Below are 11,979 nucleotides of genomic sequence, written 5' to 3'. Positions count from 1 at the left end.
TTTCGTAGTCTTCAGACTGAGATTAATTCGACAAGACCCAATGACAGAGTAAAGAGGACCCGCACAATTTCGCAGATCATATACAGAATTTGTTATTGTATTCAAAATCATGAAAACACTGTTAATAAATTTGAATGTCGTGTTTCATTCTGGTCTCAGTATTCAGCAAATGAATATTTAGCAACGTGTATACAATGTATATGGTCGATCTATTTTTAACACAGCTATAGGCACTGTTCACAAGACATCGTTCCCTTGGAATACCAGTACTGCATGTATCCGACCATGAACTGATTGGGTAACTGATTTTCCTTTCCTTTCAAGACCAATTAATATTGCTGGAAACATAGTTAATGTAGGAATCTGACGGGGAGGCAACCCATGAGTATGGCGTCATCTCTCTCATTTTTTTTTCAATCTGACATGATTGATCACTATTATAAAAATAGTTGAAATCCATTGACGATTTATAATAAACAAGATTTCATTCTAGTTTGTTTATTTTATTATAATAAAAATGTATATATTTCAAAAAAATAACCAATTAGTATTTGAAGGAGATAAGTTTAAGAGCCCGGTACCCGTTTACACATCAAGAAAGGGATTAAGATGAAAGGGAAAAAACATAAATCAGAGGAATACTCAAGTAAAATCACGCATATAATGCAGCAAAGCCATTAAACACACACATTTAGTCCACCAAGTGGAGACGGACATTAACCTTTGCCTTTCGTCTCGGAGCCTGTTGATGTTCTTGCTGCTGCTGCTGTTGCTCGTGTCCAGTGGTAGCCACTTCAAAGTTGCGATAGATAATTCTATCATTTAGAGGCTGAGTTGGGCGGAAGTTGTCCACGAGAAAATGGTCTCCCTGTAGTTCTTTATCCTCGTGAAGGTTTTGGAACATTTGTAACTATAATTGATTCAATTTCAATCTTTCAAAGAACATTTTAACAAAACAGTAACAATATGAAAGAGATATGATTTCAAAATCGGTTACATTAGACTTCATTCTCTTTCTCTCTTGAAATTTTTCATGCTATATACTTTAGTAATCATTTGGCATAAAGCAGCTGAATATTTTTTCTCTATCGTTGCTCATTGTTAAATTATTAATAAAAAATATTATACGTTTAAAATTTGTTTCCTACATAGAAATATACCAAAAGAAATCTAACATTTCCAATGTGTTTTTAAGCGGTCCAAAAAAATAAATAAATAAATAAATAAAATAAAATAATCGGTGTTGGACCAGTGGACGAGATACTGGACCTGTCGATAAGATATTGGACCTGTCGATGAGACATTGGACCGCTATGACATTTTTTTTTTACATTATACTGTAAGCGGGATCAACTGTATGTTATCAGTTATGGCAAACATGGAAGCCAGCGTAAGATATTTCAAAATAAAAAGTAAAAGGTATATAACAAAACACCTATTGACCGCATGGATTCGAGGGCAAAATGCGTTTTGTCGACCCTTCGAACTAAACTGGGTTTTTTTCCGTCGGCCTAACAGCCTCAGGCAAACAGTTTGGTTCTTAGTCCGACAAAACAGGTTGCTCTAGAATCCAGTCAATAAATGTTTATTGATACATTGGTATTGTTCTTCGAATTTTGTTTGTCAAAGTCATATATTTATACGGTACTCAAAGTGACTTCCAATCATTCAGAGCACATTTCCTAAGAACAAGTTGTAGCTGAAGCTAAACCGAATCAGTGTCCTCCGCTTATGCATTTACTAATATTTCACATTTTTTACTTATCGAGTACAATATGGTGTCACTTTCAACAAACTTCAAATTCGAAGATTCATTGCTGAAAAAGTTTCATAATATAAGGTTGATTCAATTTTTGTTGGAATCGTAACCGCCGATGCTTGAAGGGATTACATAATGGGATTTTATTTCTAAAAGCTGAAGGAGGATTATCTGAAGAACTCCCACAAAAACATAGGAATTTGCAGATTCAAATTCTCTGAAGATAAGAGTGGATGAAAATTACCAACCTGAGCACTGGAAATTGGCATTTTGTTATCAAACACTGTCCAAACAACGCTTTGGAAGCAAGGAGGGGTGGTCAAACTTCCGGAGTAACGGTAAAAGTGAGGATTGTATTCATCCATGTGGATTGGCAGCAAAAGACCAAGGTTCACTCCGGTCAGATTCAATTTTGAACCTATATATGTAAATCATATTATTAAGTTATGAATTACATTCCAAATTGTGCTTTTCAAACTTGATTAAGAATTAATTAATGTTGATTATTTACTCTCTCTCTCTCTCTCTCTCTTATCTCTCTCGGAATATCATGTAATAATTTGAAAAATACATGTAGTTATTTTACTTTACAAATAGATTAATTGTGAAAAGTAGTCTTTCACCATCTTTTCTAGCAAATATTTGTCATTTTTTCTAATTTCTGATTACATTTGATAAGCATGAATTTTCCTTTTTGCATCGTCAGTTAATTTTAAATGATTTTTTTTCATACAGATTTTGTTACCTTTTACTGGGACCTGGCCCAGTTCATTGATAAGAGGTGCCAGTGCATAGTTATCGTGGTCCGACACCTGTAAATTTTTTTTCATATCTACATTTATTCTTCGTCTTTTCCTTTTCTTATGTCAACATACAACATACAAGTGTATATGATACATGTATCTGGAATTTTAGAAATAAATTCAGCTATTGTAAATTGACGAAATCATTAACAGCAGACGTTACCTGGTACCAGAAACCCAGCACAGCTAGACCATCCCCGCCTTTTGTTGCAGCATTAGAAATGTTTCCATACTTCTCATTGTAGTTAACCACATGAAGCTGGAAAACGTTTGAAATACAGGTGTCTTGTCAGTAATTGATTGATCTATTGAATCTATTGACCTATTTTTCAGGTACGATAAGATTAAATAAATAATCTCTTGATTTTGATTTTTTAAAACTTCTTATCCTTTCGTTATATTTCTAGTGTGATCATACGTGCATTTTTTAAAGAAAGCTAGTAGCTTTTATTGCACATATATCATAGCAATTTTGAAACAAATATTTGTTAAAAAACAAAGTATTATGAATATCTGATAAATGATCCACAGAACAATGAACACAGTAGAAGAGTTTAACACCTCCATGGGGAAATTGTGACCATTAAAGGTGTGTTCTGAGCCCTCGTCACCACTATGGCCCCAGTGGAAGTGGAACTGCGCTGTCTTAAATCTTCCCGGAAGTCCTCCACCTTCCACGTATACGTCTCCACTTTCCACATTCACTTTGACTGAAGAATGGAATTATTAGTAATATGTATCAACATTTACATGGAGTGGATTACAAAATGACGAATTGATAGAATTAAGAATCATGGATGATTCAATGCTTAACCGGACTACATCATGCTGTAAAATTTAGTATGAATTTTTAAAAACTGAATTCCATAATGCATATCAAATCGTCAGTATTTAGTATTTATATGTTTGAGAGATCAAAAATCATAATGCATTCAAAGAGGCTCTGTGATAGGTAATACCCATATGAAGTATAAAAGCCATATCTTTTCTCATTCAAAAATTATTTCCAAAGTAAATATATTTGAAAAAAGGGTCATACTTTAAGCTCCAGATCATAAGATCAAAAATTAAAGTAGTTATCTGAAAGGTCTTGACACAGGTAATGCACGTGTGAAACATAAAAGACCTATCTTTTCTATTTCAAAAGTTATGACCAAGGTTAAAGTTTTGTGATAGACGGACAGACAGATGGACGAATTAGACTGTATTCCCCGCGCTTTCGCGAAAGCGGGGGATGATAAAATATACCTTTTTCCATTTCACACTCGTTATCAGCCACTAGGCCTCCGAATCTCGGGCTGATATTAGTGTCAGGCTGATAAAAGGCGTGATACGGAAAAGGGTAACAGCTCCAAAAAAAAAAAAAAAAAAAAAAAAAAAAAAACTGCGAACGATAGTATTGTTCTCTCGCCTACCTCCAAGTCATTTTTCAAAAGTTAACACATTTGAATGATTTTTCATATCTATATAGATATTTATATGGATTTTCATAAAACATTATTTTTGGGGGAAAACAAAGAGAGATAACTCTATAATTTTGGTAAAATTTGTGTTTTCACTATAGAAATCAACGGAAAACGGAAAATATTTTTAAAACATCCCCCCCCCCCCCGTGAAACAAAAATTTCTTTTTACAGGTAATATGGACTGTCATTTCGCAAATTCATACCAAAGGTTTCTGTGTTTCACGGGGGGGGGGGGGGCATATGTTTACAAACAAAAAACTACAATAATGCTTATTTTTCACCAATTTCAAAGGGGTTTACAACTAAAACATTGTATTTTATTAATAATATATGTTTAATTTTATATGAGTAAAACATAAGTAAAGATTTAAGAAACATTTATTCATATCCAAGAATATTTTAAGATGTGGTGATGCTTTAAAGCCCGATTTCAATGAAAAATATCGTCTACCCCCCTTATTTAAAGAGCTGGAATTAAGGGTAATTAACTATTTAACACTTGTATCAAAATGATTAGTCAATTACCATTGAACTGTTCTTTGCATTCAACAAAGATTTTACGGCCAAATTGCCATTAGTATTGAATTAAATGGGAGTAAAATGTAGGCGGGAATCGAGAGTTAGCGTGCGTAGTTCTTTGTGTCATGTTGGTTCTTTTCATTTTTTTTTTTTTTTTTGATACCAGTTTATGTTTTCATATTATTCTTATATGTTTACCTGTGTGTCCGTTGTTCTCTAGTTTTAAAAGATATTTGCTAGGGTCATCAAACCCGTGAAACTCAATTGGTGTCATCTTAGAGTAAGTCATGTCTTCAACTTTCGGAAAATCAATCGGGGACTGCCGCACCTCTCCGCAGTGTGGGAAGTCCTGCGGCCATTCGTATATCCCTGCGAAAATTGAAAAAAATATACCTACATTTTGTATAAAATCAGGATAACGTGTTTAAATATTTATGATTAATTTAGGATAGCTGTATAATTGTGTCTATTCCTTTTCCCCTGTGTTTTCTTTTAAATGCATGTACATAATGATATGCAGAACAATTATATTGAAGTTGGGTTTAAAATATTTAAAAATCTTGCATCTTCCTCGACATTCGTTTATTTTAAATTAATTTATGAATTAAGACAGACATGAAAATGGATGCTGTCAGCAGATTAGAAAGATGTCTCTTCACAAAGATTTACTTACAAATGTAATTTGCACTGACTATAATTGTATTTTTACAGACCCCTGTAAGTACAGTTGTACCAGGCCCGTAACAACAGTTTCAAAATTGGGGGGGTGGGCTTCCCCCAAAAAAATCTGTCTGGCAAAAAAAAAGAAGACTTAACTGACCAAAGAGGGGGTCAGCTTCCCAAAAATATCTGACAAGCAGAGAAAAAACTAATTCACTGTCTAAATAATCCTGGAATTTGCCAGTGCTCGATTGTACATCAAAAACTGGGGGGGGGGGGGGGGGGGGCAACCAGCATCTAAAGGAAAATTTGCTATAGCAAAGTACTTTACTCAGAAAAAAAGTGGGGAGCCTGGCCCCCCGCGTTCTACGAGCCTGTGTACATCAAATTTGTATACATATACCGCCTTACCATGATCTCCCGCGTAGTGCCATTCAGCTAGAATAAAAAAAAGAGAGAATTCCTGTTAGTAGATATACAAGTAATAAGAAATTATAGTCTGATCACTTTATCTGACTTGCCGCATACATGATCACATCTATATCAAATTACGTTCAGTAAGATGATTAGTGACAAACATATATGGATGCCAGAAGGTAGACACACAATATTGATTGATTTTTACGACATAAAACCTTCAGCTTCAATTTTATTCGTTGATAACTGTTCAATGAATTTCCAACGTACTGGTGACAGAGGAGTGAATATTTCAAAATAACTACCGATACATTGTTGAATTTATTGCAATAATATGAACCTATAGATTTTAAATAAAGAATATAAAGATTAAGAAAGAAAGAGAAGAAACGAAGAAGACACACAGCAAAAACCACGAATAAACATCTCTCATGCTTGTTGCAAGTTTAACATGCTAATCGGGATTAACTCCGATAGTAAGAACGTGCATCGCAATAATATCTGACATCTATTTTAATTCTTGTATCCGTGTACTTTTCATAATGTAAGTAGAAGATTCAAAATCTACACTTTTTGTGTTTATGTCACCTTAAATTTTGGAATTCATAGAATTAAATATATTTACCAATCCAGATTATTTCCTAACTATATTCCACAATCGGATGTACATCGGCATACATTTGTGAGCCCGGACTTCCCAATTCTATCACTGTTATCAGAAATCCTATTAAATCTTTTCATATGCATAAGGAATTTAAGTTTTTTTTTTTGTTTCAATTAATGAAGTGTTAGGCAAATCTTGTCGGCATTTGAACTAACGCCTCTATAGAAAAACACGATACACAGGGGATGCTAACTCCTAGGCACCTGATCCCGCCTCTGGAATTTCCAGGGATCTGTGTTTTATGCCCTGTTCACAGATTTGTCTTGTTTGTAGGTTTTTTGAGATCGATCACTTTCGCTATCTTCACTTATTTCACGATTCACAAAAGAACCGTCTAAATTTACAACTCTGGACTTAAACAGATTGTTTCATTTGATACTGTGCCACTGAACTATTTTGCAGGAACATAGTTTAAAAAAAGTTTTTAAAATGTTAAAAAAAAGTTCTGTTTTAAAAGCTGAAAATTTTTAAAAAATGTCGTTTTCATGACAATAAATAAACAAATAAAACAAAAGTAAAACTACCTGCATCCAGAGAAAAAACATAGACACTCACGAAGATCAATATCCACTCCGCCGTAGCCATAGTTTGCTTGAAAAACTGATTTACCCCTGAGCTTCTTAAAAGAACTCTTAATATGTTCCTAAAACAGTTTTTATATATTTTAAGTTAAGAGGCGGGGCGTCTACTATTACTCAGCTTTAAAAGATGTCAATTTATCGAATGTCACTCTTTCATTGATGTTTGGAAAACTACACAAAATGCTTATACAACAACATTTCCCCCCTCTTGTTGAGTATGACTTCTTGCTAAATAATAATTACAATATATCTGTATTATAATATTTGGAGAATTGATTTTTGTAAGATATTAATATAGATAGATAAAAATAGGAAGTAATAATAATGATAATATACTTTTTAAAAGTAAATTCCTGTTTGAGAATAAGAATTTTGTTTGCTTTTATTTCTTCGTAATTATTTTCCTCTCAGCAATCAATACCATATTATTTTCTCCGAGTAACAAAGGCTGAACATGTGACTTAATACAACTTAAGGTTGTATTTTAATGGATCATAAACAGGAAAAAAAGAAATATTTTAAAGTACAGGAATGTTGATAATTAATCTTATTACTTTTGATTTTTCACTATTTCCCTTCAAATAATTATTGTAATTGAATGAGGCATTGTGCACGTGAAATAGAAATACTTTTTTTCAGTTGTCACATTGTGCACATGAATCTACACTTGGCGCAATGTGCAAGGTTAAATTCAGAAGAATTTTGAAGTATATATGTCTGCGAAAGTTCAACATCCTTCAGACTCACTTAATGATGGGAAATGCATCAGCACATTTACTTTACTGTTTCTCAATGTCGTTGTAGCAGAAGTCAAGATAAACACTTTAGATTATCAGTTTGGATAAAATCAAAAGTATATCCATTTTTTTTTAAAATACTTTAAAAGGACATTAGAAATATCTCAATATGCGGGATTATTTTTTCGCTTTGAGCTCTTTCGATCAAGTGATTTCAATAATATGTATGAGGGTACTGCCCTCGCCCAATTCTTATAATCTATATATAAATACAATTTCGTTGCCAAAGATGCGTTGTATTTTTTTTTTTAAAAAGTTTACGTTTACATGACGTTTTATTGAAGTATCCTTTGATTTCGTGAACGTTTAACTTTATTGAATAAATCTAACCAGCTAGATCATCTTTGATGTATCACACATTACCTCTAAACTACCTCATTTAGCGCTTTACATCAAACTGTTGTAAAATGTTTTTGATTTTTGTTAATTGCTGATTTTTATCCCCTTTCTATAAATTTGAAAAGTATTTTAGTAATACAAATTTGTAAAGTTCACCGTAAGGTTTTCGTGTGAATGGTCAAATATATAATTGTCTAAAAACTGTAAAAAGGGTACATTGAATAAAAACTTGAAAAACTTGAAGCTTTGCAGTATAGAACATCGACCATCAAATTTTAGGCAAATTTACATCTCCCAAGCTTTTTACGTATATTTCTCAAAGCATTTTCATTGCATGTACCAGTTCTCTGCTGGTTACCAATAACAAGACAAGCATATTTTTGAAAGTTGGGGCGGGGGGGGGGGGGTCCCAGCCAGAAAAAAATTTGACAACTTACCTGAAAAAATTAACTTTTAAAAGCTAAAAAAAAATCTTTTCACGATCATTTTTAATTAATACATTACCAAATTACTACCATGCACCCCCCCCCCCCCCTATCCCTCCCTCCGCTACGTGCCTGCAAGATGCCCATAAGCCTCAACACTTGCAATTGCCAAAAAATAAATAAATAAATAAATAAATTTAAAAAAAATTAAAAAATTTCCGAATTGTTTTCCAAAATAAACCAAGGTTCATGATTAAACAGCCTAACCTAGAGAGTAATTTACTTACTGGTACGGTAATGTTCTCATAAAATTTTAAAATACCTTTACTGTACTTAAATATTTTTTTCTTTTACGAACCAACACAAACATGTGAGGTCTAATTGTTGAATGAGAAGTACATGAGATTAGTAGTTAAAATTTCGTTTAAATTATTATAGAGGGGGGTTGTGGTTCATCTTGTAAAATTATAATTTTTGTTCATGCAGAAAAAAATATTAAAATGAAAGCATGCTATTATGGCCCCACTTAGAGACTTGATTCTGACATACTTTTAATTAATTCTATGATTATGGTACGTCTTTTCGTTAATTTGACAGCACGTATTGTCTCGTTTTTATAAAATACCGACAACTAGTTTCAAACCTACCCCGATGTAATCATTATATCCATACATTATATTTCATTGTTAATTCTAAACTAACCAAGTCCTATTGGGTCTATATATTGACTACTTAAGAATAGAATGAATATCAATAACACAAGGATCATTTTGCTATGTTTTATAATTTCTAGTATTATATTGCTTGCATGTAAAAAATAACACTTTCTCCTAAAATTATTTGCATAGTAAAAGAACTGTTTCCTTTCTATGAAACAAACCTGATTCTTTCTTTACGCTAGGATTCTCTTTGGCAAACGGATCACAGATGAACATGACTAAACAAAACCGGACATCTGATAATTACGGCAGCTGCCGTTATAATACATGGAGTTTCAAACAAAATTTGATACTTTTTATTGATATGCACTATTCATATAGTCTATATAGACATTTATATTGGCAAACAGGTTTTCCCTTTAAGTAAACAAGGCCAATTTATCTGTTATGTCCTATATCTCACATTGCACATACACGAAAATGTCTACTTTGCAAATATATTTACATGCTTCTTGTAAGTATGAAATCGTACAACCTGCCCTGCAATTTAAAGGTTATACATGGCGATTTAATTCTGTGAATAAATTACTTAATGAACACAATTCATGAACATAAAATCCTTGGATATTTCTCCCTATAGACGTTCATGGGCAACTAACAACTAAACTATATGACAAACGAAATAACTTAGCTTTTCAATCGTCAGCTTTCCCTTTCTATGTAGTAATATTCCACCATCATGCATGCACCTGCATATGGAGTTTAGGTATCTCAACTGATACGATACTAAGAGCATGTTCGTTTTTAAAAAGATGCCATATACTGACAAATAAGTTGATATTATTGGTTTTTCAACTATTATTAAAAGTCAACATTTCGCAAATTCCAAGGTCGTGTCATGTTCTAAAGTTTGAATTTTATGGGTGGGAGGGAGTAAATACAAAATTTAAAACATGTTTTGTATTTTATACCATCCAGTAAATTCAAATTTTAGAACATGACAGCCGTTATACAGTCATTCTACAAAAACATGACCAATTAAGAATTTTTTATGTCGCTTACAAATTTACCATTTTAATATCTAAACTATAAATTTAAAGATCGATTTCAACTCTAAGACTTAATACACACATGGTTTTGTAATTATTTACCGATATATATGCTGTTAAAGTTTTAATATGAACATAATGTAATGTTGAAAAACGTATTCCACTGTAAATCTTAATGTCGCTTCATTTATTTACAAATTTCAAAATGAAATTTTCAGCCGTAAAAGCGTTTCGAATAAATTGTTATGAATGTTAAAGAAAGTTTTTTTTATCCCATATATAAAAAGAAATCAAACCACTTCTCGCAAAGAAATGCTTGGATCTTCTTTCGTGCGAAATTATAGCATGTCGCTAAATATCGATTAACTTCCGTAACAATTTTGTTTTAAATTTCACGCACAGAATGCAGATTTCAAAAGAACTGAAACTTATCTGAAAGTGACAACGGAACCTAATATCATCTATTCTAGCTGCGAGTCAGCTATTTTAGTAGATTACATTTTCGACATAACAAAATGAATTAGAGAAAAACATTTGTCTCTCTTAAAAATTTAAAATCCGTAACGGTAATTCAGGAAAGTTTTTGCATTAAAGGTATAAAGATTTTTTATTATTTTGGGAGCGAAATGCTTCACATTTTTGTTTAATATCCTAAAACAAACTTTGATTTAAACTATTGCCGAGAATTTTAACTTTTATTGCTGGGAATTAACTTCCGTAACGATATTTTTCCTGAAATTTTAACTTTATTTCGGATTCATGCGAGACTTCATGAATCATACTTTAGCGTTCTATACTGAACATCAGAAACGAATAATTGGTCAAAGTCAGCTTTATTTAAAAAATAATAAGACTTGTTCAAGCCTTAACTTCCGTAACATTACCTTAAAATCAATGGTAAATTAAATTGTTGTAAAAAGTTAACGATATACCAGATTTGTGGACAATTCTTTTTTTTTTTTCAAGTTTACTGATATGTACTTTAGAGAATTATGATGTTCATTTTGGTATTGGAAACAATTATTTTTTCATGTTAACCTGAATTGGTCCATTTATCGTAGAATGACTGTATAATGACCTTCATTGCACATACAACCTACCGATAGGTCGTATTTTGACTGACGTGTTTTCAACCAACTGTTGAGACATTTTAATATCATTTTAACCAATATTACTTCCTTTATCTGATTAATACATAGGGCTCACAGCGGGTGTGACCGATCGACAGGGGATGCTCACTCCTCTTAGGCACCTGATCCTACCTGTAATATTTCCAGGGGTCCGTGTTTTTACCCTGTTCACGATTCGTATTTATTTTTACTGGATTTATGAGACCAATCACCGTTCGTTATCTTCGCCTTTTTACATTCTACTAATGTAAGAGCACTTTTTTGCATGCCAATTCCATGTTTATCTTTAATATATAACATACATGTACGTGTAGGTATTGACATCATTTATTTTCACCGAACCCGTGCAAGATACCTTGCGAAGTACATGTACAATACTGTATATTTGTATTAACGTCATAGTTCATTTATATACAGTATTCAAAAACAAGTCTGAAAGAAAGAATACTGGCATTGCCAAGAATGGTAAATTGTACATATTTTTAAAGCTTTTGAAAGTTGTTTTTTTTAATTTAATGTGTTATGTCAAGCTTAAAATTACTTCTGTATGGCATTTTGATGTTTCAGTGGTTCATATTGCTGAAATATTATTACTTCAATAACTTCAAGGTCAGTCAGCTAAGTTCGGTACAAAAGTGAGGACCAAGGGGGCACTGAGACTATTAGTACTCCTGTATTTCCCCTACATCTTGACTTTGCATCCTGTCTACG

General features: G+C 32.5%; 1 protein-coding gene across 1 annotated transcript; it reads right to left on the bottom strand.

The window, feature by feature from the left end:
* Window positions 1-482: 482 nt before the first annotated feature.
* Window positions 483-6,900, bottom strand: LOC133172659 (carbonic anhydrase 14-like). The gene is made up of 8 exons (XM_061307598.1): window positions 6,813-6,900; window positions 5,619-5,645; window positions 4,746-4,916; window positions 3,124-3,272; window positions 2,726-2,821; window positions 2,505-2,571; window positions 2,008-2,177; window positions 483-910 (listed from the first exon to the last, which is right to left on the bottom strand). Exons 1-8 carry the CDS (start codon window positions 6,871-6,873, stop codon window positions 692-694), a joined length of 960 nt encoding a protein of 319 aa, XP_061163582.1. The 5' UTR covers window positions 6,874-6,900; the 3' UTR covers window positions 483-691.
* Window positions 6,901-11,979: the final 5,079 nt, after the last annotated feature.

Source organism: Saccostrea echinata, unplaced genomic scaffold (genome assembly GCF_033153115.1).
Source record: "Saccostrea echinata isolate AGI-Se365-2 ecotype Australia unplaced genomic scaffold, CSIRO_AGI_Sech_v1 ptg000054l, whole genome shotgun sequence".
Classification (NCBI taxonomy): domain Eukaryota; kingdom Metazoa; phylum Mollusca; class Bivalvia; order Ostreida; family Ostreidae; genus Saccostrea; species Saccostrea echinata.
The sequence above is the reverse complement of the archived record's forward strand: the minus strand, read 5'-3'. Positions and strand labels throughout refer to the sequence as shown.

Bases quoted from the DNA above. Each gene is read 5' to 3' on its own strand.
- LOC133172659 (XM_061307598.1), bottom strand. From the start codon at position 6,873: ATGGCTACGGCGGAGTGGATATTGATCTTCGTGAGTGTCTATGTTTTT. The intron at 2,822-3,123 runs GTGTTAAACTCT...AACGTTTTCCAG, and splicing joins GTCACAATTTCCCCATGGAG to CTTCATGTGGTTAACTACAA. The intron at 2,572-2,725 runs GTAACGTCTGCT...AAAAATTTACAG, and splicing joins TGCTGGGTTTCTGGTACCAG to GTGTCGGACCACGATAACTA.